Below are 26,655 nucleotides of genomic sequence, written 5' to 3'. Positions count from 1 at the left end.
AACTTAACCATTTACAATCCAGCTATCCAAACAGTGAAGTCATTGTCCTAGGTGACCTGAATGCTCACAACTCCAACTGGATTCACTTCTCCAAAACTACTGATCAAGCTGGATGTGATGCAGAAGTTTTTGCTATAAACAATGATCTAATGCAGATTGTGCAGCTACCTACCTGAATTCCAGATAATCTCCTCCACTTTCTCAAATATCCTTGATCGTTTTTAACTAGTTCTCCTTCCAGATGCACTGTAGAGGTTCTGCAGATGCACAACAATCTGTTCTAAGTTGCCTCTCATCTTGGCAACCTCAGAACAGATTGTTGTGCAGTTTCTCACAGAATGCCCCTCCTCTGACCATGCCTAACCTTGTGCCCTCTGACACTACAAAGTGGGATGATCTCTGAAACTACTACTCTTCTTTCCCATGGCATTACTATTGCTTCTGCCCTTCTGACTCAGACACCTGCACTGAGTAAGTCATAGAAATCATGCACAGTAGCATGAAGGCATTCGTCCCTCATTCCATCCACTTTCCAAACCCTAAAGAAAAAACTCAGCTTACTGCTGGCTTGCATCAAGAACTCAAGCCTATGCAGAAGAATGCAATAAATGTAAATAAACTGTCATCAAATCTAACTTTATAAAGGCCAACAGCAGAAAACTCGTCTTTTGTCCAAACAGTAGCAGTGCCTTCTAGTCCCTCACAAAACCATTGGATGCAACTTCTGCTCACTTGCACTCCCAGCTCTCTGTCTCCAATCTAGGTGACACCACTATGCCACCTGTGGCTTTTTGGCAGAAAGACATAATAAGAATATTAGACAACCTAAACACTACAAAGTTGTCTGGTCACAATGACATTTCTCTTATTGTATTCAAATGTTGTGCTTCAGAGCTAACACCTGTCCTCTATCATCTCTTCAATCTTCTATACTCAACTGGCAGCTATCCCATCTCATGGAAACTAACATATATCCAACCCATTCCAAAAAAAAAAAAAGCCTACTGACCAGTTGCCATCACCTTAATGATCTCCAGAATAGTAGAGAAAGTAATGAATGATCAACTTCTTGACCATTCATTACTAAGAAGCTTACTAGTTAATCAGTGACCACCAGTATGGATTCTGCCAATCCATGGCTGATACCTTAGCCTACATCACTCACCTGGAGATGTGCTATAGAAAGGTTCAGAGAACTGTGTGCTGTTGCCTTGCGATTTCCAGAGCTTTCGATTATGTTTGACATCAAGGCCTGTTGTGCAAATTTCCATCTTTCAGTCTACCTGCCACCCTCTCTAACTGGATAGCCAGTTTTCTCTCTGGACATTCACTGTGTGTAATGGTGGCAGTACTCTCTCTTTGAACTTTGCCACAAATTCAGGAGTGCCTTACAGCTCTGTTCTCTCATCTACTCTCTTTCTCTTATACATAAACGACCTACTCTCAATCATTACAAATCCTAATACTTAGCTTTGCTGGCGATAGTACTCTCCATTCATCCTACTCCTTTGACAAATGATGTAGTTCTCAGACATCCCTTACATCAAGATCATTTGCAATCAGTGTCTTAAGCACTGATCTCCATACTATCCTTCAGTGGGGCAAGGATAACCTAGTCACTTCAATACCTCCATAATGCAGTCCTGCCTTTTCTCTCACAAAAGGGATCTCAGTTCGCCTTCCTTCATTCTCAGTAATATACTCACCATCAGACAGAATGAACAGTCCTTCTTGGACTGACATTTACCTCCAACCCCTCTTAGCTCAAACACATTACATCAGTAGCTTCCTCAGCTTCTAAAAAACTAGACATTCTTTTCCACTCGAGATGCTATTTTACACCCACTCAGCTACTAACGTTACATTAATCCCAAATCTGCTTATCCTTACTTAGAATACTGTTCATACATTTGGATGATGCCCCTAAAACCTTAAAAATTCTTGATAATGTCGAGGAGAGCAATTCAGCTCAGCCCTTCCCTCACAAGCTCACTTCAACCGCTATCTCACAAATACAATGCTTCAGCTGTGTGTCTCTTGTACAGGTACTTCCATAGTTATTGTGCTAGTGAATTGGCAAACATTATTCCTCCATTTGCTGTCAGGCCTGTTAAAACAAGAGCAACAGCTGTCTAACATCCCTTTGCAGTACAACTACAAACTCATTGAATCTGCTTCTCCTCTTCTTCATTTATTCCATCTATCTTTGTCCTCTGGAACAGCCTACACCAAGATGTGCTTCCCAACAATTTCACCTACATCTCTTTAAATAAAAATATCAAAAGGTTTCTTATTACTCAATCCTTATCTGCACCTCACATACAAAAACCTATAGCACTGATGTGCTATAGGTTCTTGTACCTCTAGTGTGAGGTACAAGACAACAAGAAACAAAACTAACAAACAAAGAAAAAGAAAAACCCTCAAATTCTTATTTCTGCTTCACCATGTGATAATTTTATAATGCTTGAACTTTCTGATTATGAGTGCTTCTCTGCTGAGTGCGTCAGTTGCAAAACCTACAGTCTCACTCCAAAAATGGTCTCATTCAATGAGAACCCATTTGTCAAAAAAAAAAAAAAAAAAAGGCAAGGATATCACTTAAATCACCAGCCATCTCTAAAGAAAAAAGTGGATACTTTGGTATCCACTGAAAGTAAATTAAACCTACCAAATGATCCTCATAGATCAGATTATGTATTGAACAGTTTTCAACAGAGAAAGAGATGGATACATCTCTTTCTCTGGAATGTCTTTCAATGCATCTGCCAAAACACCTCTGTGGGCATGTGCATTGTCTTGATGAAAGAAGATTTTTTTCTTCTGCAAACTGGGTCTTTTCTCACGAATTTTTTCGTCTAGTCTGGTTAAACGATCGGAATAATATTCCCCAGTTATTGTTTTACCCTTTTCAAGATAATTAATAAAAAATGCCTTTAGCATCCCAAAACACGAATGCCATGACCTTTCCTGCTGATGGAACCGACTTGTCTTCTTTGGCGCTGAACAACCGGCTTCTGTCCACTGTTTTGACTGCTGTTTGGATTCTGGTGTGTAATGGTGAATCCAAGTCTCATCCATAGTAATAAATTAATGCACAAAAATCAGTTTTATTCTTGTTAAAATGCTCCAAGCACTGTTCAGAGATTTTTATGCAAGTGCATTTTTGATCTGCTGTGAGAGCACGACACCCATCTTGCGCAAAGCTTTTTCATTTGCAATTTTTCATGCAAAATATATCCCACATGTTCTTTTGAAATGCCTATGGTCTCAGCAATTTCACGCACTTTGAATTGCCAGTCATCCAATATTGTGCACTTGATCAGTGATTTCTAGTGTTGTTACACTTTTTAGACGTCCTTCACGTGGATTATTTACAAGCCTGGTATGGCCACGTTTAAATTTGGCAGCCCATTTCTTAATTGTCGAAAATGAAGGAGTAGAGTGCCCATAAACTTTTATGAACTTCGAATGAATTTCTATTGACATTAAACCTTCTTTTACAAAGAATTTTATAACCGCACGATACTCAATTTTATCCATTTCAAGGGACACACAACACTTTTGCTTCAGACAGCTGTATAAAACAAACTACTTGATAGATGTGATTTGCAATTTCACATGGATGCTTATGACAGATGTACCACCTTATATATAAAAAAAAAAATCTTGCCGATAGTGTTGCCATCTATGGTTGAGAACTTTTCAGACCACCCTCGTATAATGACTTCTACGTAGCACTTTTGTTTTTTTTCAATTGATTGTGAAGGAATATCCAAGGCATGGTTAGATAACTGCTAGACCCAACTTGGCATAACAATAGTGCCAGATGTATTTTTTATGTTCATGAAGGGGGATATCAACAGTTTTTCCTGTCTGTCCATATGCCCGGTCACAAGAACAGGGCACTTCATAAATCGTGGTTGTGATAAAGAAGAGAGTTTGTCCTTAGGTGAATGGATGAGAGTTGCCAATTTGACATAAGATTTGAATATGGTGCATAGCTAATAAATTATTGAGAACTCTAGATATCTTTTCAGATGTGCCTTGAATATATGGGATGGTAACAGTTTTGTTGTGGACTTGTGTGTTAGGCAATGACAAACAAGCACAGTCTCATCATAACTGACAGTTATTTTGAGCAAAAACCAACAACAAGATACACACATGGGAAGGTCCCGATGGAAGATACAAAAATCAATTAAACTATTTTAAACTATGTCACGTTCAGTAAACGTTACTTTAATGGAATATGGAACTCAATGATAATGCCAAGTGCTGACTGTGGATTTGATCATAGACTGGTCTTAATGAAGATGAATATTCCCCTGAAAACAAAAATTAAAAGAAAACAACCTCTAAAATGGGATCTGCAGATGGTACAAAATCCAATAGTAAAATCAAAATTTAATGAAAATGTTTCAGAACTGCTGTTTGCACAGTTGCAAAATGAAAATGAACCCTCTTAGTGGAATCAACTACAAGCAGTTATCATAACATCTACTAAAAACCATATCAATAAACATTAATAAAGAAAGAAAAATCCATGGATAACACAAGATGTAATCAACCTTATCGATGAAAGAAGAATGTGGAAAAGAGGAGCAAATGAAGAAGAAAGATTAAGATATAAAACATTGGATAAAAGAATCAAACAGTTATCCAGGAGATTGAAAGAAAACTGGATAAATAGGCAGAGTGCATCGAGATAGAATTACAAAATAGGAACGAAACCAGAGAAGCATTCCTGAAAGTGAAAGAACTTAATGGAAAAGCAAAATGTACACAGTCTAATAACATCAAGACAAAGATGGGAACATAATCATTGATAAGGAAAAGATAAATGGAAGATGGGTGGAGTACTTATCAGATCTCTATGATGATGATAATAGTAACATGATAGATGATTCACGACACCTTAGGTTAAACGTAGCAAGAGATACCATTCTACCAACAAGACAGGAAATACAACACATAATTACGAATCTTCCTAATAATAAATCCCCTGGGTGTGATAATATCTCGGCTGAGCTGCTGAAAGCTTTGACTGGCTCTAATAACAACTATTTAGAGGAATTCATTCAGGTAATTTCTATAGTTAATTCAGGTAATTCTATAAAACAATAGAATTACTGAAGTTTTTACAACATCTGCATACCCATTTCAAACAAAAATAATGAACAAATTTGCAAGGATTACAGAACTGTGAGCCTAACATCCCATGCATCTAAAATTATTTTAACCATTGTTAACAAAGAAACCGAAGAGCCTTAATCGGTAAATTGAGTGAACAACAGAAAGCTACAGAAGAGGAATGGGAACCATTAAGGCTACCCTGGAACTAAAAATACTAATAGAAAGATCCCTTGAAAGAAATAGGAACATTTACATAAGCTTCATAGACTTTCAGAAGGCCTTCGACCAGGAAAAACATAATAAATTGTTCAATATATTAGATAAATTAGACATAGAAGAACATGTACTTAAGATTATAAAAATGATTTACACCAAACAAAAAATGTAGCTGTTTAACTCTGAGACTTCTAAAGTGAAAATAAAAAGAGCACTTAGGCAAGGTTGTATCCTTTCAACAAATTTAATTAATATCTGTAGTGAGACAGTGATAAAAAAGATCCGAGCCAGAAATATTCATAAACAATATGAAAATTGAACATACAGCAGAATACAAATATTTAGGCACCTACTTTACTGCAGATGGAAAGCAAGATAAAGAAATAAAAATAAGAACTTTATTTTTATAAACATATTTTATAACATATTTGCTCAGAAGTTCTGAGCAAATATGTTTTCACTTCCATATGTGGCCAGTTTTCGCATATGGAAGTGAGACCTGGGTATTCAAGAAGAGAGTAAGACAACAGATAATGGCTTTGAAATGTTGTGCTATAGGAGAGCTCTGAAAATCACATGGATAAATTACATAACAAATACAGATGTCCTACAGAAAATGAGAACACAGAAATCTTTGTTACAGGAAATGATCCAGAGAAAGATGAGATTGGCAGGATATCAACTGAGAGATTCACCAGGACAGAGGATACTAACAGTTTTAGAAGGAAAAATTATATGAAAAGGATCAAGAGGTAAAAACAAAGGACATGGTTTGAAGCTATATGAGACCATGGACGGGATCATATGGCTATGCAGAAACAAAAAGGAAAGCCACCAACAGAGAGAACTGGAAGGACATGGTGCTGCACCTCTCACTGAAAAAGAGTCATTTTAAGATCTAATTGACATTTGTTTTCTCTCTTTTGAGTTAAGAATGGGACAAAATGCTATTCCAGTAACAACAGAAGCCAATTTTTGGGACTCATCTTTGAGATAATGTTTACATTCTCTCAAAGTAATAAAGGAGAGGAACTGGTGGTGCTGATAGCATCAGTCTGGCCAAAGATTATTGGGATCACTGAGACGTGGTTGACAGAAGAGGATATAATAACAGGAATAGAAGTAGCAGGGTACAGCATTTTTGGCAGGATAGGAAGGGAAAGAGTGGTGGTGAAGTACTGCTTATGATAAGTGGCGACTTATGTCCTCTAAGAGTGGAGGCTTTGGAAGGCAGTGACACTAATGATTTTGAAAGCATATGGTGTGAGGTGGAGATGGGCAAGACAGGATATTTAGTGGGGTGTTGCTACAGACCCAGGAGTACAGAGGATGGGGATCAGATGTTTAGATAGTTGAGTTTGGCAAGTGCAAGAAGAATGATTGTTATGGGAGATTTTAACTACAGCAGTATAAATTGGGGAGAGGAAGATGCATGTAGCAATAAGGGAATGGAATTTCTAGAATTCTTGAGGGACAAATGTCTTAGGCAACATGTAATAGAGGGAACAAGAGGTTCGAGGTTTTGGATTTGGTTATAGCATCAGAAGAGTTGATAATAACTGAGATGACATCTCTCCCACCAGTTGGAGAGAGTGACCATATAGTTTTGAATTGGAAAATGAATAGACATGCAGGAGTATCAAAGAGACGGGAACGTACGTGGAATTATAAGGCAGGTGATTATAATAGTCTTAGACGTCAACTTGGGAAAGTTTCATGGAGGGAGGAATTGGAAGGCCGGGATATCATTAGTGTGTGGGAAATTGTGAAAGAATATTTGTTAGCAGCAATAGTAAGTTGTATACCACAAATGAAGAAGAGGACACAATTTGGTGTAAAGTGAATGACAAACAATATTAAACAGGAACTGCATGTGAGAAAAGAGTGACCATGGAAGAGATATAAGGAGACAGGTGAAGAGCAGATGCATGAAGAATATAAGACAGCCAGGAGAGTGACTAGTGTGGTAAGGAAGGCAAAACTAGAATATGAGTAGAGATTGGCCTTAAGATCCAAAGAAAATCCTAGGGAATTTTTTTAGCTATGTGGCCAATCCTGGAGGAGTAAATTTTAATACTATAGGGATAGAGCAGGTTTAGAGGTGCAGCAGCAGATGTTCCAAATACTGACTATTCTACTTGTCAATAAAGCTGTGGGACTGGATGGTATTTCACCATGAGAGAATGTGCTAAGAAACTGACAGCTCCTTTGACCTGGCTTTTCAATGAAAGTCTGGCTACAGGAAAGGTGCTCAGGGAATGGAAGGAAGGTAAGATAGTTTCATTGCATAAGGGCGGTAGTAGACTGGAAGTGTCTAATTATAGGCCAGTTTGTGTGTCATCAGTAGCATTAAGATCTTGGAGAAATTAGTGAGGGACTGTATACAGCATTGAGCAGATGAGGGTAATGTTATCTGTGAGAGTCAACATGGATTTGTTAAGGGGGCTCTCTTGTTTTAGTAATATGCTAGCCTTTTATAAAAAAGTTACAAGAGCAGTTGATGAGGGAAAGGCATATACTGCCATTTTCTTGGATTTAGCAAAGGCATTTGACAGTGTGCCACAAGTTTATAAGATCAGAGGCAGTCATCCTAGCAGGAAGTGCTGACAGATAAATTGCATGAGATATAAGCATAAGTGAAGTCAGTCTAGAAACAGAAGAAAGGAAGTTTCTCTCCACATTGGTCATAATCATCTTATGCATTCATAGATAAATTGCATGAGATATAAGCATAAGTGAAGTCAGTCCAGAAACAGAAGAAAGGAAGTTTCTCTCCACATTGGTCATAATCATCTTATGCATTCATATTTATTTACTGAGGGCTGACAACCCACCTACGTATGAACAACATGATCGCACCATTCATTATGTTCTTGTGGAGTGCCCCCACCTACACTTCAGTTGAGAAAAAAATGAATTTTTACTACATTCGCTGAGCCATGAGCCATATACGCTTAGGCAGTATAATAAATTTAGTTTAATCCTTTATCCAAGTGTGAGCAAACAAAGTTTGCGCCTGAAAATATCTTCAGGACTGGGGTAAGGTGGTACAACACCAGGGCACTCCTTGCAAAGGTGGAGCAAGCTACCAAGAGTCCTATCTCAGTATCTCCCATAATGCAAAACACATCTCCTTGCAGATATGTCTAATGTTATGCATTAAGGGAAGGGCCACAACCCAGACTAGTTTCGACCTTTATTGAGGTCTCTTCAGTGGGAGCCAGGTCCAAGTGGAGATACCAGGCAGAAGCATTAGCAGGTCATCTCTACCTATAGGAGTTGCCAAATTTTGTGCCACCCTTTTTTTAATAAATTACTCTGGATTTAGAGAAAGATGTCGAAAGTTTATTTTGCACTTGGTTAGAGTATAATAAATTTAGTTTAATCCTTTATCCAAGTGTGAGCAGACAAATTTTGCGCCTGAAAGTATCTTCAGGACTGGGGTAAGGTGGTACAACACCTTACCCCAGTTACCTTTGGCAACTCCTATAGGTAGAGATGACCTGCTAATGCTTCTGCCTGGTATCCCCACTTGGGCCTGGCTCCCACTGAAGAGACCTCAATAAAGGTCGAAACTAGTCTGGGTTGTGGCCCTTCCCTTAATGCATAACATTAGACATATCCGCAAGGAGATGTGTTTTGCATTATGGGAGACACTGAGAGAGGAGTGTTGGTAGCTTGCTCCACCTTTGCAAGGAGTGCCCTGGTGTTGTACCACCTTACCCCAGTCCTGAGGATACTTTCAATTGCAAACTTTGTTTGCTCACACTTGGATAAAGGATTAAACTAAATTTATTATACTCTAACCAAGTGAAAAATAAACTTTCAATGCTTAGGCAGATCTTATCAGACTCAGTTAAATTGCATGAAGTTTCTGGCTTTTTTTTTTTTCAAGAATTAATTTGAAGGATTTAAAATTTAAAGAATTTAATACATTCACATTTGATTATATATATTCTGTTTATATTGGTTTGCTAATTTTTTTAAAATCTACTTTTTTTTTGTACCTAACATGATATTCACTAATTTATCTCTTTACTACTCTTGAGTACTTCTGTAACCTTTGGCTTGGTGCAGTATGACCTTTGCTTCCTTGCACCAATAAATCCCTGATCAACCAACCTCACCACATTGAAATTGTCAAAAAGATTGGTATTTAAGGCATTGGCAGCAGAAGATCTTTATGCTTCTAATGAGTGCACATTACAGTGTTTGTCAAATATACTATTATCACCAGAGCTATGATTAGGATTTGAGATCAGTGCAAGGCCATTTATGTACAGGAGGACAAGTGTGGGTGAACGGATAAGGACCTGGGTTATTCTAGTACAGGAGAGAAAACTCGAAGAAAAGAAACCACACACCTTGACACAGTGAATGACTAGAATAAGTAAGTTTCTTAGATCTGAGGTTGAAATTCACGTATGCCTTGAGTGACTACAAGCCTTTCCACAGCTTATGTCCAAAGATGGGTGACACTAGCAAATGGATCTGCTATGAATTGAGAGTGTTAGACTCCATATTGGTTATTTGTTAATGGTGAGTTTACACTTGGTAAAGAAGTTAACTTAATGACATTCTACATTATTTTCAAGAGAAATGGGGTCATGGGATGATGATGAATGAGAATGAAAGATTATAGAGATGATAAGCATTAAATTTCTGATTTCAGAAATTTAATTTACCAACTTGGGAAAGGCTTCGTACCTTCCAGATAGCAATATTTAGTCTGCTCATCAGATTCTTATCATCTGTTGGACATTTAACAGTGGTTGTATTTTTGATGATGCATGTTGATTTTAATTAAAAAGGATATTTACAACCATTTGCTGTCTTTCTACACTGCAGTTCCATTATCATTCAAGTTCTGAAACCATGCCTCTATTTTCTAGGAAGAAGCCTTAACACTTCATCATGCTATCCACTATTAGTTATGGTTGTTGATTCCCAATTTATATATGCTGTGCTGTGCTCTGCTCTAACATAGACATATCATGTAGGGTGTGGTCCTTCATACATTGTGAACTTGTTCAGCAGTGATAATGGTCTTTGTTTGAAAAGACGATTATCACATTAGCCATTATAAAGGTTCCCTTTGTTACCGCAAAGGGAACCTTTATAATGGCTTTTCAATTAAAGTGATTTAGCCAGTCCCAAGATTCTCCTGGGATCTCAATTTTTCATTTCACAAACATCCAAACTGGCCAAAACACACAACCATGTAACTAACAGACTTTAATTACTTTTGATTGAAATCTGATTTTTTTTTTTTTTACAAGTTTTTTCATATTCACTCTCAGCCTTTCCCACCTACATGTCCTGAAAATTTAAAATCAGACTGATTTGTTCCCTTTTCTAATAATAATCACTGTTAAGCCCTTTCATTGCCCGTTTATTTTCTTTTATAATAAAAATTTTAAAAAATCACATGCAAAGCTTCAGGTTAATTGAAGTTTTGACATATAAATTGTTTCACTGAAAATCTTGCTTAGTATTTTTATACGCTACTGAACAGTATGCATCACCATCATTCTTGCAAAATTTAGTGATTATTTATTTTTCGAAACAGGGGGAACAGATACATGTGTGTGACAAATGTTAAGCACCCTATATCTTCTCTCTACTTTATTCATCTCTTCAAATGAGTTTGAATATGCATGGCAATACCTTGTGAGATCTTAGGAGCAGGAAGAACAAATGTTGGAAAGTATCTTTCTTTCAGTCTTGCGGGTTGGTCATCACCCAGTGATGCATATCCCAATTTAGTCAGTCCTCAGCATATGGAAGAGTTGAAAAAAATATGTGAATATGTTTTTCTCTGTATTTAATTTGTACAATGTCTAAGAATTTAGAACTTATGTGCTAAGGTAGTGTTGTTGTTAGGACTTGAAGTCCTAACAACAACTTTAACAACTAACAACTTTAATTCCTTTGGCTATCATTAGCAAAACTCCTTCCCTGATACTGTTCCTTCTGTCCTCTCTGAAGACACTACACCCTTGCATTTTATTCCTATGGCCATTATCATCCTTGGTCAACCATGTCTCACTAATGCTTATAACTTTTGGCAAAGTATGGCAAATGATAGCAGAGGAGTTAAAGTCAAAAAGAGTAAAAGTACATCAGGGGAACAGGAATTCAGAGAACAGTTCATTTGAGGCTATCTGGTATGAGATAGAGACTAGTAGGACTAAAATGTAATTGGCTGCTGCTATAATCCATGGGGATATACAGAAGAATATAGATAACATCACTTGCAAATTAGTATGATGAGTACAGGTTGAATAATTATTGTGTGGGATTTCAACCCCTTTCAATTCCTACTCCCAATCTATGGGAACATAGATTGGGAGGAGGAATGGTCACAGGCAGGGAAGGAAATGGAATTTATACAACTGCTGAGAGATAATTACTTGCGGTAACATATAATGGAGGAGACATGAGGTTCAAGACTGCTAGAAAATTTAACACTAATCAATCTAGCTGCCTCCGATTGGAGAAAGTGATCATTTAGCATTGATTTGGAAGATTGCCAGACATGCAGAATTTTCTGTTAAGAAGTGATATATGTGGAACTACTAAGCAGGTAATTATGACAAGCTGAGAACACAGCTTTCAGCAGTGCAATGCTGTAAGAATTTGGAGGGGAGAGATGTTGGTGCATGGGAGGTGGTCAAAGAAAGCAGTATCTGAATGTAGACCTCGAATCAGAAGGTAAATCAGGTAGGAGCTAAATAGATGAATAGCTTCATTAAGCAGGAGTTGCACACAAAGAAAAGATTGCAGAGGGATTATAAAGAAACAGGTGATCAGCATGCCCATGAGCAATATATTAGACTCAGGCAAGAAGGGTGACCGGTATGATATGGAAGGCAAAATTAATTATGAAAGAAAGCTAGCTGATGAGGCCAAAAGAAACCCTAAGGAGTTATTTTGCTATGTAGCAAATAAAAAGAGGAATGACTATGGAAGGATGACTTGAAAAAGTGCTGATGGTTGGAAGATAACAGAACCAAACCAGATAGTTGAATTATTGAGTGAGCATTTTGCAGGAGTGTAGCATCTAGGTGATGACATTGAATTGATGAGAATGGAGGTGCTTAAAATATTGCAGAATTTTAATATGAACACCATGGGATTAGGTGGTATATTGGCCCATGTATTACAAGAATGTGAAAGGAAATTATCAGGTCCTCTGATCAAGATGTTTAATTTAAGCCTCAGTAGTGTAAAGGTGCCAATGAAGTGGAAAGAGGGCAAAATAGTCCCATTGTATAAAGGAGGCTCCAAGACAGAAGTGGTGATTAAGGTATTGGAGAAATGGATGAAAGACAGAATTCAGGACTGGATGGAAGGGAATATGATCCTCTATAAGGGACCATGGTTTTATGAAGGATAGGTCTTGCCTTAGTAATTTGCTTATTTTTATAATCAGGTGACAACAGAGTTAGATAAGGAAAATAGCTATCCAGTGATACTGGTGGAATTTGTAAAGGCATCTCACAAGATTTAACAGAGAACTTTGTTGCATAAATTGAAGTAAATGGGGATGGATGAATCTGGTGATTTGGATTAGAGGGTGGCTGATAGACATCAGAGTGATTTATGAAAGAGTTGAGTTCATGAGAAGGCAAGTGACCAGTGGTGGGTCAGAGGGTTCAGTACTGGGTCCTCTGTTGTTTATTTTATATAAACAACATTGTTTATTTTATATAAACAATGATATGGGAAATAACTTGACAGGAAATATTGTTTGCTGATGATGCTAAACTGGGAAGAGCAATGGTAAATGAAGGTGATGAGGCCAGGGAGTTGAAGTTTAGAGGGCATACTGCAAAGGCAAACAGCACAGCAGATGGTTGTTAAAGAACACACAAGCAGGGATAGAGATTATTGTTCCCCTATATAAGGCTTTAATAAAGCCACATCTAGATCCCCTTAATTCCATGGTGGCGATGAAGTTGTGGAGAGGACCCAGAGGAGAGTTGAAACAAAGATTGTGGCAGGTCTGTGGAATGCTTCTTATGAGATTAGATTGACAGTCTGTAGCTTTCAAAAATTAGCTGATAGGCATGAAAGAGGAGACACGATAGAACCATTTAAGTTATTAAAGGGGTTTTATAGGATCGATTTAAATGATTTCGGTACATGGCAAGAAGAGAGAAAGAACAAGCTCACCAGTGAATTGTAAGAGTACGGTTTGCGAGAGTGTTAGAGGTTTTTTGCTCGGAGGGTGGTGATTGGATGGAATGAGTTGCGGGTGCTTCATCAGCAAATGAGTTTAACGAGAAGTATGATAGGTATTGTGTGAATGAATGGATCTCCCATGATGAGAACTGACTCCATGGATTCCTGCATAATAATAATTCTTTGTTATAGAGGAGCAAAACTATTATTTTAAATCATATTTATTTATAGAATAATTTCTTAACAGTATGAAATAAGAGCAGTTGATCATGGATGTTGGAAGTTTTTTTTCACTTGGTTAGACTATAATAAATTTAGTTTAATCCTTTATCCAAATGTAAGCAAACAAACTTTGCGCCTGAAGTATCTTCAAGACTGAGGCAACTCGTGGTAAAGGAACCAAGCTATCATCACTTGTCTTAGTATCTCCCATAATGCAAAGCACATCTCCTTGCAGACATGTATAATGCTAAGCATTAAGGGAAGGGCCACCACCCAGACCGGTTTCGACCTTTATCGAGGTCTCATCAGTGGGAGCCAGAGGTGATGATACTAAGAATGGAGAAGTCATATTTACCTATACGAGTTGCCAAAAGGTGTCTCACCTTATTATTAAACTATTCAGGATTTAGAGAAAGATGGAAGTTTTTTCCTACTTGTTTAGATTATAATAAATTTAGTTTAATCCTTTATCCAAGTGACCTCAATAAAAGTCGAAACTAGTCTGGGTAGTAACCCTTCCCTTAATGCATATCATTATACATGTCTGCAAGGAGATGTGCTTTGCATTATGGGAGATACTAAGATAAGTGATGAGAGCTTGGTCCACCTTTACCACAAGTCACCTCAGTCCTGAAGATACTTCAGATGCAATCTTGGATAAAATCTTACAATTGGATAAAGGATTAAACTAAATTTATTATAGTCTAACCAAGTAGGAAAAAACTTCAATCTTTCTCTAAATCTAGAGTGGTTTAATAATAAGGTGAGATGCCTTTTAGAAACTCGTATAGGTAAATATGAATTCTCCATTACTTCCACCTTAGTATCACCAGCTCTGGGTCTGGCTCCCACTGATGAGACCTCAATAAAGGTCAAAACCAGTCTGGGTAGTGGCCCCTTCCCTTCCCTTAATGCATAGCATTATACGTCTGCAAGGAGATGTGCTTTGCATTATGGGAGATACTAAGATAAGTGATGAGAGCTTGTTCCACCTTTCCCACGAGTTGCCTCAGTCCTGAAGATACTTCAGGTGCAAACTTTGTTTGCTTACACTTGGATAAATGATTAAACTAAATTTATTATGAGCAGCTGATCAGTTGCACTTCATAACAAAACAGAATAAGGTAATTAACTCCAGGATAAGGTAGTTAACCCTATGCCTCCCAATGTGTGTTCACGGGCGGGAATGAAAAATCACAGTTTCCACGTGAAATAAATCTCCTACTCCATATATGAGACCAGTTAACTCACCTTTCGGCAAAAGACAGATAAAAAAAAGGTTCATCACATCTTGGACGAGAACTGAACCCAGGTCTTTCTGACCAAAGGGCTTCATCTATACCGACTAAGCTACAGAGGCCCACATATGGATAACCACATAACAGAAATTTATATAATACTAAAATACTACTACTTTTTGTTCCTCTATAACAAAGAATTATTATAATACAGATATCTCCATGGATTCAGAAGACTCATCATAAGAGATCCATTTATTCACACAATTCCTATCATATTTCTTCTTAAGGATTTTACTCGATTATACAGCCAACAAGCTTGGCATTCTTATTCAGAAATGCAACAAACTAAGCTTAATTCCAATATTAATTAAATATAATTATATAGCGATGAAACTCGGACTAGTCTCAACCTTTAATGAGACTTCAAAGGCAGTGATCCTCCCTTAATGCATAGCATAATGCACTTCCAAAGGGAAGTTTCCCTTGTATTGTGCATTAATACTAAGGTAAATGATGTGAATTTATCAACCTCTATATACATATGCAAACTTTCTTTGCTTACACTTGGATAAAGGATGTCATCCAGTAAAATATATTTAACAAACAAAAGGAAAACGGATACTTGGATACTTGGCAAGAAATAAAATTTCTTGCCAAGTATAATTTACACCTCTTAGGACATATGTATAGTGCTTTACATTATGGAAAAAATCTATACCTGTTTTCATAAAGCTAATCATGAAAATGCTTTGCATATGAACTTTTGTTTGCTTATATATAAAGATAAAATATGAATAATAAAAATATAATTTCTGTAATGTGTATAAATTAAAGATGCCAAGAAATTATATTCTCGGTTTCATCCTTTATCCAAGTGTAAGCAAACAAAGTTTGCACGTGAAGTAACTTCACGATATACATTAGAGGCTAATGACTTTTACATCACTTGCCTTAGTATCCCATAATGCAAGGCACATATCCTTACAGACATGTATAACATTATGCATTGTGGAGAGGGCCACTACCCAGACTAGTTTCAAGCCTTTATTGAGGTCTCGTCAGTTGGATCAAGACCCAGAAGAGGTACCAAGGTTGAAGTCATATTTCCCATATATATAAGTAGTCAAAAGTTAGAACACCTTATTACTAAAATACTCTGGATTAGAGATAATGTTGAAAGTTTTATCACTTGGTTGTACTATAAAGTAAAGATGACAAGATATCATATTCTTGATTTCATCTTTTATCCAAGTGTAAGCCAACCATAAGGATATGTGCCTTGCAATATGGGATACTAAGGAAAGTGATATGAAGTCAGCCTCTATGTACAAGGCCCATTCATGAAGTTACTTCACATGCAGACTTTGTTTGCATCACTTGGATAAAGGATGAAACCAAGAGTATAATTTCTTGGCATCTTTAATTTATTGTAATGTATATGTACTTCCATCATGAAAATATGGAAGCATCTATAAAAAATTTATTTGTCAAATCTTTTTCACTATATAATTTGTAACAGATGGTTTCAAAGTTATATAATAATTACACACAAAAGTTATATATGAAAAATAGACTGCATATTTTCATTAAAGTAGAGTCATTAATATGCATTTACAAATTATATCCTTTAGGTGTTTCTCCACCCAATTGTTGGTATAAGATGTCGACATGGCAGCTTGATACCTACATCCCAAGAACAGCCAACCTGTTGCAATAATCTAGCCATTGCCTTAGCTATTGATAAGTTTTCCAGATTTCTTTTTCCGTTTTCCTTTTGTTTGTTAAATATATTTTACTGGATGACATTTATGATACTTTAATGTTGATTGAAAAAAAGTTTTCCGGATTTCTTTTTCCGTTTTCCTTTTGTTTGTTAAATATATTTTACTGGATGACATTTATGATACTTTAATGTTGATTGAGTATAAGAATTGTATCATGGACTTCTCTAAAAAAAAAAAAAAGAAGGAAAAAAAAGTGATATCTCAACATCTTTCATAACTTCTAATGCTATTCAAAGTATGCACACTGATTTCTTTTATCCAGAGAAACTAGTTTTTAATGGCACTTGTGACATTTTCGATTATTAGAAACACGTATTCACAAGAATAAATAATAATATTATCACAAACTTAAACTGGTACTGATGTTTGAGCAGTTGTTTAAAGTGAGTTTTGAAGAGCTTCTATACTGCTCAAGCTTAAATCAGATTGCCAAGATTTAGGAGAGTCCCATCCTCATACATGATAAGCATGTATGTTACATGATAAGCATGTTATATGTTACAATTAAAACTGAAGTTTTAATTGTAACATATAACAAGTCATATTCCAAATATGCCTTTGTTGGCTTTACACTGATGATGGCCTGTTACTTTCAGCTGAAACATTTGCAATCAAATTATTATTCTTTATTCTTGTGAATACACGTTTCTTATAATTGTTAGAATTCAGAAAAACTGCTATCAGAAGTAATTTGTGCATAGTTTTTGTTCCATACATGTATACTAGCTCAGATAAATGCTAAGCATTTTTGTAACACCTGTTGTGACACAATGTGATTGTTTCACTCACAGTGGATGAATGGAGGTTTCCTTTGTAATTATGTCAATAAGTTATTCCGTTGCTAAAGATATCCTCTCTTTCTACAGAAATAAAGAATGTGATACAATTTAGCCTAATTTATTATTACTTAGGTATCTCCATAGAATCATTCATTGAGTTGAATCATTCAACTGACTCTTCCAACCATTCTACTTATTCACTAACTTTCCAAAGCAAACAATCTAATCACCACACTCTAATTGCTCTCTTCACAAGAAGAATAATTTTATTCATTGAAAAATTTCTTCAGCTTCAACCTATAAAATCCCCTTTAGTAACTTATTTTATCATATCCACACCTATTATCCAAACTTTCAATCTTTCATTTCTCACAAGAAACACTTCAGAGAACTCTTGCCATTTATTTAGGATAATATGGCTTTGAAATATGGCCATATTAAAGCCTTATTGTCCCATATAAATAGAGATAACCTTCTGTTTCTACTTGTGTGTTCAATACCTAAGCAATCCTTTTAACTATTTTGCCCACTTTTGCAATAACTTCTCTGAACTCCAATGACCATCATTCCAAAATGCCTAGCCTCATCACTTTCCAGCTCCATCTATGTAACACACAGCTTATATTTTTTTTCCCCTCGCAAAGTACATAACTGTATGCTTTACCACATTAAACTGACAATCATTATTCTTTTCAACACTGGCAGGCTATTTTAAGTCATCCTAGAGGATCTCCACATCCTTATTAAACACAGCCCTCCAGAGTTTAGCAACTTCAACGAATAACTGGATAGTTTCCCTGTAGCATTCCCTGTATTTCATTTCTATTAACATAGAAATTAAATACCAATAACCCAAATACAGAGCTCTATGGCACACTATTCATTAAATGCATTCTTCTAAATTCTACTGCACCATATGTTTTTTCTATCTGTCCATTAATTACTCTCTTATCCATGTCACCATCTCCATTTTCTCAAGTTAAATAATAATTCTCTGCAGCATCATGCTGTGGCCATTTCTTTTATCTAAGTCAACTTTATCATATTTATTTATATGATACTTATTATCACCACTTAATTTTACTTACTTTCATTGATAAATGAATGAAAGTAAGTAAAATTAAGGCAAGATATACCCTTTACAAAACTTTGCTGTTGATATCAATTCAGTTTTAATACTAATCAGCCTATAATTAGTTACCTCTTTTGGAGCTTCTTTGTTCTCTTTCCATATCCCCACCTGTCTCAAAGAGCTGGGAGTTTATGTAATCAATTTTTAATTTTTGTTATGTTTTATGTACAGTTATGACTAGTATTTAATTTTTCTTAAAAGAAATAAATATCAATAATTTCATAGTGTGGTGATACACATGCATCAACAGTTTAATATGTGATGAGAATAAACAAAGTCTGATTTGACACATTAACTCAGTATGTTAGTAGATAAAGGCTCAGTTCGAAGCATTAAGGTTTATTGCAATACTATAACTACATACAAAAAAAATTAAAACAATTTTAAATTTGGGCATGAAGTTTAAGTATGGCATTCATTAAACTCTCCAGAATTTAGATAATCCACACATACTGGTACTTAAATTGTTCACTAACCAAATATATATATCATTATGAAGACAATCGAAAAGCATTTAATACTTTTAGGGCAGAAATCTGCTCACAGAATGGTGCAAACCTATGCTACATTTAACACACAGGGGAAGATAGGTTAAATGATCTAGGGCTACCACTGTGCAAATCTCCAATAAGAAGGGTGGTGGAATCCCTGTGACATGGAGTTTTGTAATCTACCACAAAGGATGTTCACAAACCTCCATGCCATATGGATGTTTGTGAATGGTGTGATTTGAACTTATAACCTGTCTGAAAATATAAAATGCTATCTTTTCAGCCATTTCTGCCACAACTTCAGGATAGCAGAGTGAGGTCTTTCATATACACATTCACTCAATGAAGCAAGCTCATGAGTAGGCTACTAAATACCAGGCTTGTATTTAGATACTGTTACTTTCACATCAAATTACTTCACTCTCCTACAGTAGCCAGATATATGAAAACTAAGACTTTTGCATTAATGATGCTTTGCATCTCTATGGATCTAACTACTAATTAGATCTCAATAAAAGGATAAAATTGGTCTAGATTGGGATCCATCCCATAATGCGAGGCAATGTGTTGTGCATTATGGGATACTGAGTAAATGTAATATGAAGTAAGAATATGAATAATTTAGCACTCGTGTAAAATTGGTGATTTTTATCTGTTTTACTGAGTTTTTTCATTAGAAAATGAGTGTATTATATTAGTGTAGATTATTAGGTTTGTAGAGTATTGAGTGTCTTTATAACATTTTTATTTTGATATTGTCGGCATGGCACCAAAGCGACAAACAATGACGGCAAAGACCATGTTAACTGGCAATTTGAATTTGTGGGATTTTATTCGGGACAATGTGTGTGTGAAATGGATACATCGAGAAAATTAAAGAATATGTGGAAGAAAATTGAAACTGGAGAGAAGAGAGTATGTATTAATGTTTCAAAAGTGAGTCTCTGTTAGGTGATGAGAATGCAGCAAATACTGATGGTAAGAAGGAAAATGATGTTATTAATGTCGAATGTGCAGCCATGGAAATAGAGGAGAATGAAATGGACATTAATAAAGAAATGGCAGCATGCTTAAATGTTATCCTTCATAGGACAAAGCACGAAACTGAAAAATTGCAGAAGCGGCAAGAGATTATCAAGGCTAAAAAGAGAAAGAAGCAGATGGTCCAAAGGAATAATAAAGACCAACTGAACAAACAAGAAAAGCAAGTTAAGGAGAAAATTATATATGGAGACTCGATGATCGGGGGAATACTTAACAAAAGTGTGACAAAATCCTGTTTCCTCGGTGCAAAAAAAAAGATAAGTCGAAGGAAATTATTGTCGTCGTTGGTACAAATGATTTCAGATGCAAGAAATGTTCTATGAAGGAGGATATAAAGGAATTGTTAGAAGAGGAAAAGGTGAAGATTGTGAGTCTCCTACCAGGCTATGATACAGGCAAACTGAGGAGGATGTTAGTAGAAAATGAATCTATGTGCAGAAGGAATGATGTAGGATTTGTTGATCTGTGTTTGACGGAAAGGATTTGTACAATGCTGATCTACTGCATCTAAATGATTTTGGTGTTAGATGTCTGGAGATAGCTTTGCTCACCAATCATGCTGAAGTGCATATTCAGGAAAACTTAAGCAACTGATTGGAAATTATAATTTCCAATCAATTAGGGTGGATGCAAGTGAATGACCAAGTAAGTAATCTAGTCTCTCAAGAAAAAATATTGAATAGAGTAGTCAATTCAGAAAGTAAATGTGGGTGGGGGACTAAAGGGATGCTGCAGTTTCTATATACTAAGCCAGATGTATCAGAAACAAGAGGGAGGAGTTTTTGGCATTGGTTAGTGCAACCTTGCAAAAAGTTATTAGTAAGACTACAAGTCTCACTAATACCTTGCAAGGAAGGTATTAGTGAGACTTGACTAACAGCAGATTATTTAATCGCAAGGATTGAATGTGAAGGGTTTAGTATTTTCATGGAAGATAGGATGGGGGGGGGGGGTACTGCTGATGACAGCAGATAAATTACAGCTAAAATGAATAGGAGGCAGGCAGGAGGGTAGCTGTTCATTTAAAACAATCTGATGTGAGATTAAGGCCAGTAAGAAAAAATATAGTTAGTTGTTGCTACAGGCCAGGGAATTCCAGAGATGATCTGGAAGACATGAATTGCCAAATTAGTACAATGAGTACATGTCAAGTGATTATTATGGGGACTTAAACTATGGAGATATAGACAGAAAGGAAATAGGATTTATACACCTACTAAGAGATAATTACTTAAGGCAGCATGTGATGGAGGGGACTAGGGGTTAGAGTATTGGACCTGGACATAGGATCAGAAGAGCTGATCTGAATCTATAACCAAGGCGACCACATTGCTTCCAATTGGTGAAAGTGACCATATGGTCTTGACTTAGGAGATTGCAAAACATGAGGAATATTCCATCAAGAAGGGGTATTTGTGGAACTACAAGGCAGGTGATTATGACATGCTTAGGAAAAAGCTTAAATCTCTGCCATGGCATAAAACACAGCAGGATAAGGATGTTAGTAGTGCATGGGATATAGTTAAGGGTCATCTACAGCAGTGCTTCCCAAACTTCTGGATGCCAGGGCCCCCCTTTGCAAAAATTAAAATATTTCACGGCCCCCCCCCTCGAAAAAAAATCATAATAGAGAGATATAATATTTATTGTATTTATATTCAATACAAAACATACACAGCGAATATTGCAAAAATCAAATGCACATACATTTTTTGCCTCTTACCGTTTGGTTCTGAAGACTATGTGTGCTGTTCTGGTAAAATGTGAAATACTGTCCTTTTTTTTGAGTCTGTTTCTGCTTCTTCTGATTGTTCGTGGGATTTTTTTATTTTTATTTTTTATCAGCCACTTATCCATCTCAGGGTTAAATTTTTTAACGTAGAATAGATCAAATAATATCACCACTTACCGATACTGGCACACCACAGACTGATAACATGAAATTAGTGAATATTACCTGAATAAGGGAATCCCCAGACCAGGAACATTTTTCTCTTTTGTGACTTTTCTCCCTTTACAGTAATTAAGCCTAACCCGAAACAGACAGCAAAGGCAGGTTGTTAAAACATGCATATGATTGGTGCGGTATTAACAAAAGATTGCGTAACCGAAAGATAAAAGCATAGCTGACAATTGAGTTGAAATGCTAACTCTCTTCAACCAAATTCCATATGTGAAACTGCCATAATATATATATATATATATATATATATATATATATATATATATATTACTTAGTTTTAACACTTTTATGAATTTTAACACGTTCGGTTGAATTTTATTGCTGCCTTGGGAAATCGAACTCACACACATCTAATTAATAACAATAGTTTTTAGTTAGATATTGTCTTTGCCCATGCAACATATGGTTTTGTTTCAGTCTATACAGCATAGTTTCTGTATGAGGGGACGTGATTCATTAATTAGTGTATTTTTTCCCAGTTGTCTCTAATTGCACTATTTGTTGAGAAATATATTACACAGACTCCTCATACCTTATTCACTGGCATAATAAAAGTACTTGTTATTGCCTCTGCAGTATAGTGGCTGTTAGGGAGGGCATGTTGTTTACCACTGCAAGCGAGTTACTATCTCCCCACATGAACTTGTTTAAGCTTTTTTTCATGTGTGAAGTATATGCAAAACTTTTATTGGTAACAGCAAACCAGCTCGGATGACAGTGATAGCATAAAACGAGTTTTGATATGTATATAAAGTCAATATCAACAGTCCCTGATTACGAACGTGTGATGAAAGGGACAGGAAGATTTGGTGCTTCCCTGGAGAGCATTCAAAGTAAATACAATTAACCACTGCTTTGAAATGAAACATATGAATAAGCAATATTTACTAATATTCATTAAGCGCCGAAATATGCAGGAAGCAAAGTCTGTGAACCAACACCAATGTGTGAATTTTTCCATTAAAATATAAAAAATAACAAAAAAAGAAATAATAAATAATAAAAGTTAAATACGTTTCTCTTAAAATAAAAAAATCTACTTAGTCTTAAAACATTTTAAATTTGTTTTTATTATTTCACGGCCCCCCAAGGGGGCCGCGGCCTACAGTTTGGGAAGCGCTGATCTACAGGAAGCAGAATTAAATTGTATACCTAAGTTAATGAGGGTTAATCAAGTAGGAGTTAAATGAATACATATTATTGTGCATCAGCTGCAGAGAAAAAAAAAAAAAGAAAAATAAATGCCATGGAGGGTATATAAAGAGAAAGGTGACAGCATAGCAAGGGAGACAAAATCAGATTATGACAAGAATCTAGCCAAGCAGTCAAAAGAAATCCCAGAGAGCTATTTCATTATATGGCAAGTAATAGGAAGAATGACTATGGAAGATTAGCCTTAATTAGTGATGATGGTCATAAGGAGACAGAAGCTGATAAAATAGTTCAGTTACAAGTTGACCACTTTGAAAGGGTATATCATCCTAATGAGGTTACTGCTTTAACCTATGTGATAGACACTAATGTGGGAACAGAGGTGGATGAATTGGAGGTTCTTTGGATATTAAAGAATCTCAATGTATATACGGCTGTGGAATTAAATTGGTATCAGCTTGGGTTTTGTGAGAATGTGCAAGGGAATTGGCAATGCCTTTTACTAGGCTGTTTAAGTCTCAGTTCTGGTAGAGTTCCAAGGGAGTGGAAAGAGAGCAAAATAATTCACTTGCATAAGAGAGGTTCTGAGACTGCAAATCAGAGACCAATCAGTTTTCAGGTGTGGTGGTAAAAGTACTAGAAAAACTGGTTAAAAAGAGAATTCAAGAATGGGTAGATAAAAATATGATACTGTATGAGGTTCAACATGATTTTGTGAAGGGTCAGTTATGCCTTAGTAATTTACTAACTTTTTATAACAGAGTAACAGATGAGTTAGATAAAGGAAATGGCTACTCAATGATTTTGCAAAGACCTTTGACAGAATACCACATGGAACTCTCCACATTAAATTGAGTGTCAATTTAATGTGGAGAAATTAGAGTTATACATTTTGGGATAAATAGATTACAAGCCATGTATCACATTGATGGCACTGTATTCCAGGAAATAGATGAAGCTAGAGATTTAGGTGTGGTGGTAGACAGAGAGTTAAAGTTTAGAAGACATATTGATAAGGAAGTTATTCTTCTTTATAAGGTCTTGATATGTCCAAATCCAGATTTAGGCATATCAAGAAAATGCCAAATTCCTCATCCCCAAGAAACTCAGGGGTTTCTTGAGGATGAGGAAGCCCTAGAGAGATTCAGAAGCAAGTGACCAAGATGGTTGACAGGAAAAAAAGAGGGGATATGATAGAAACATTTAAATTTCTTAAAGGGTTTTATAGAATAGATGCAGGGGAAATGTTTCAGCACTTAGCTAGAGGGACCAGTACAAGGGGTCATCCCTGGAAATTGAATAAAGGTGTGGTTAGTATGGGTGTAAGGACCAGATTTTTTGCTTGGAGAATTGTGAACTGTCTGTTAATGGGTTCAAGGAGAGGTATAATAGATTGTGTGGATAGATTGGATCTCCCACGATGATTCTTCGGACTCCATGGAGGTGCCCGTATAATAAAAGTCAGCCTCGTCAGAAAGATACTTCATGAGTAAACTTGTTTGCTCACTCTTAGAGTAAGGATTTAAACAAGAGTACGATTTCTTGTCAAGTATAATTTAATTTCTAACCAAATGTGAGGAATTGCTTCAACTATCTCTCACCTATGGTATTTTAATGATGATACATCATTTTGCTACTTATATATGGAGGGGAGGGTGGAGATGACTTCTGCATTGATTTAGCAGTATCCCTATGCATTTAGCTCCCATTCTCAATGATGATAAGTGTGTGTGTGCACCGTGACATAGCAACAGCTTCTATATACAAGTTTGAAAAGTTTGTTAAATTTCCAATAGATGGCAACACAATTTGTTCATTCATACCAGTGTAGGCACGTATCATCTTTTTTCATAACCCCTGGCAAAATTTTAGCCACTTGGCCCTGTATGACTTCTTGTTCCTAAACTTAAAAATTTCAATCGGTGGGAAAAAATTTTCTTTGAACAAGGATGTCATCAAGGCTGTCAATGACTATTTTGCACAATTTGACAAATCCTTCTTTTTAGATGGGATGAAAAAATTGGAAACTCGCTGGAACAAATGTGTACACCTTGATGGAGACCATGCTGAGAAATAAAAGGTGATTTTTTTTCCAAAAAAAAAAATGTGTTTGACTTATTTTTTTTTATCAAACTTTTCAAACAACTCTTGTAGTTGAGATATCTTCACCTGTACAAACCTTTCTTTGCTCACACACACTTTGGTGGAGGATTAAAACAATATAAATTATACTTGACGAGAAATTATAATTTGCAATCAAGCAGAAATAAACAATTTTTGTTTTAAGGAAATCCTATCCACAAAAGGTTTCAATCTTATAGTATAGTACTGCAGTGAGCTAAATAAATGGGAAGCTTTTTCAAACCATTTAAGACTCTGCCATTGTTAGGTGATGACAATTTCACACCAGGTGATAAAATTGATCCACTTGGGTACATAATATATCTAGCATAGTATGAGTGCAGCAATTCATTTTATGTAAATTATGAATATTTTAGTATAAATAAAATTTGGACAGAAAGAAGAAGTAAATAAGTTCTAAATATAGTTCATGAAGAGCAGTCACTAATGAACTACTTCAATAAGAGACGAAAAAGTCTAATTCAGGGGTTTCAAACTCAAACACAGCAAAGGGCCAGTCAATTAGATGTATATCTGACACTGGCTGTATTCAATATTTTTCTGTGAACCAAAACAAACTAAAAAAGAAAGGCTTTAACAAATGCCCTTTTGTTGCCAGGCCTTTACAACTTACATAAACAGTTACACCACCATTTAAATTTTAAATTTATAACCATTTTTATTTATAATCATTATCTGGCCTGCGAGCTGCCAGTTTGCGACTCCTGGTCTAATTGGACACCATCTGAGGCATGGGGAAACTGATTAGAGAAATAATGGAGGAGGACTGTAGAAGGAAAGAGGCCATGAGGCAGACCAAGAATTTCATATATAAATAACATAATGATGCTAATTGGCACTAAGAGTTATGAAGAGATAAAAAGGAGGTCACAAGACAGGATGTTACGATGTGCAGCCATAACTAACCAATCTTTGGATTGATGCACCAGAGAAGAAGATAAATAAAATCATATGGATTCCTTAAAACAGATACCATTTATCATCTTTATTACAGATACAAAAATATTAAATATTCAGAGTGAGTCATGTATACAAGAATAAAGTTGCATAATTCCGTCTGTGTACAAAAAGAATTAATTACTGTCAGGAAGATTGTCCCAGTGATGAGATGGCATTTTCCAGAAATTCACCTAAGTAAATAAGACAAATAGCACATATTAACAGAA

The 26,655-nt window shown here is 36.0% G+C and overlaps 2 protein-coding genes across 5 annotated transcripts in view; one reads left to right on the top strand and one right to left on the bottom strand.

Moving 5' to 3' along the window:
* Positions 1 to 18,355, top strand: part of LOC150106218 (glycine receptor subunit alpha-2-like) — a 321,484-nt gene extending 303,129 nt beyond the window's left edge. Inside the window, exon 9 of the mRNA XM_090393043.1 lies at positions 16,634 to 18,355. Within this exon, the coding sequence (XP_090249169.1) occupies positions 16,634 to 16,822 (189 nt within the window). The 3' untranslated portion in view covers positions 16,823 to 18,355. The remainder of the gene's footprint in view (positions 1 to 16,633) is intronic.
* The window catches only part of LOC150106217 (uncharacterized), a 212,374-nt gene that overhangs the window by 24,546 nt on the left and 161,173 nt on the right, over positions 1 to 26,655 (bottom strand). For 2 of the 4 annotated variants that reach the window (XR_016548354.1, XM_090393044.1), the window contains exon 8: positions 26,571 to 26,619. Coding sequence is in view for 2 of the 4 variants with exons in the window: in XM_090393044.1 (XP_090249170.1) it covers positions 26,573 to 26,619 (47 nt within the window). In the remaining 2 variants the exon portion in view is untranslated. Of the gene's footprint in view, positions 1 to 23,318; positions 26,620 to 26,655 lie in introns of those variants that run through there. The other 2 variants (XM_090393045.1, XM_090393046.1) reach the window with 1 other exon arrangement.

Source organism: Typopeltis vanoorti, chromosome 5 (genome assembly GCF_054136105.1).
Source record: "Typopeltis vanoorti isolate ZY-2024b chromosome 5, IOZ_Tvanoo_1.0, whole genome shotgun sequence".
Classification (NCBI taxonomy): Eukaryota; Metazoa; Arthropoda; class Arachnida; order Uropygi; family Thelyphonidae; genus Typopeltis; species Typopeltis vanoorti.
This window is presented reverse-complemented; position numbering and strand designations above follow the sequence as displayed.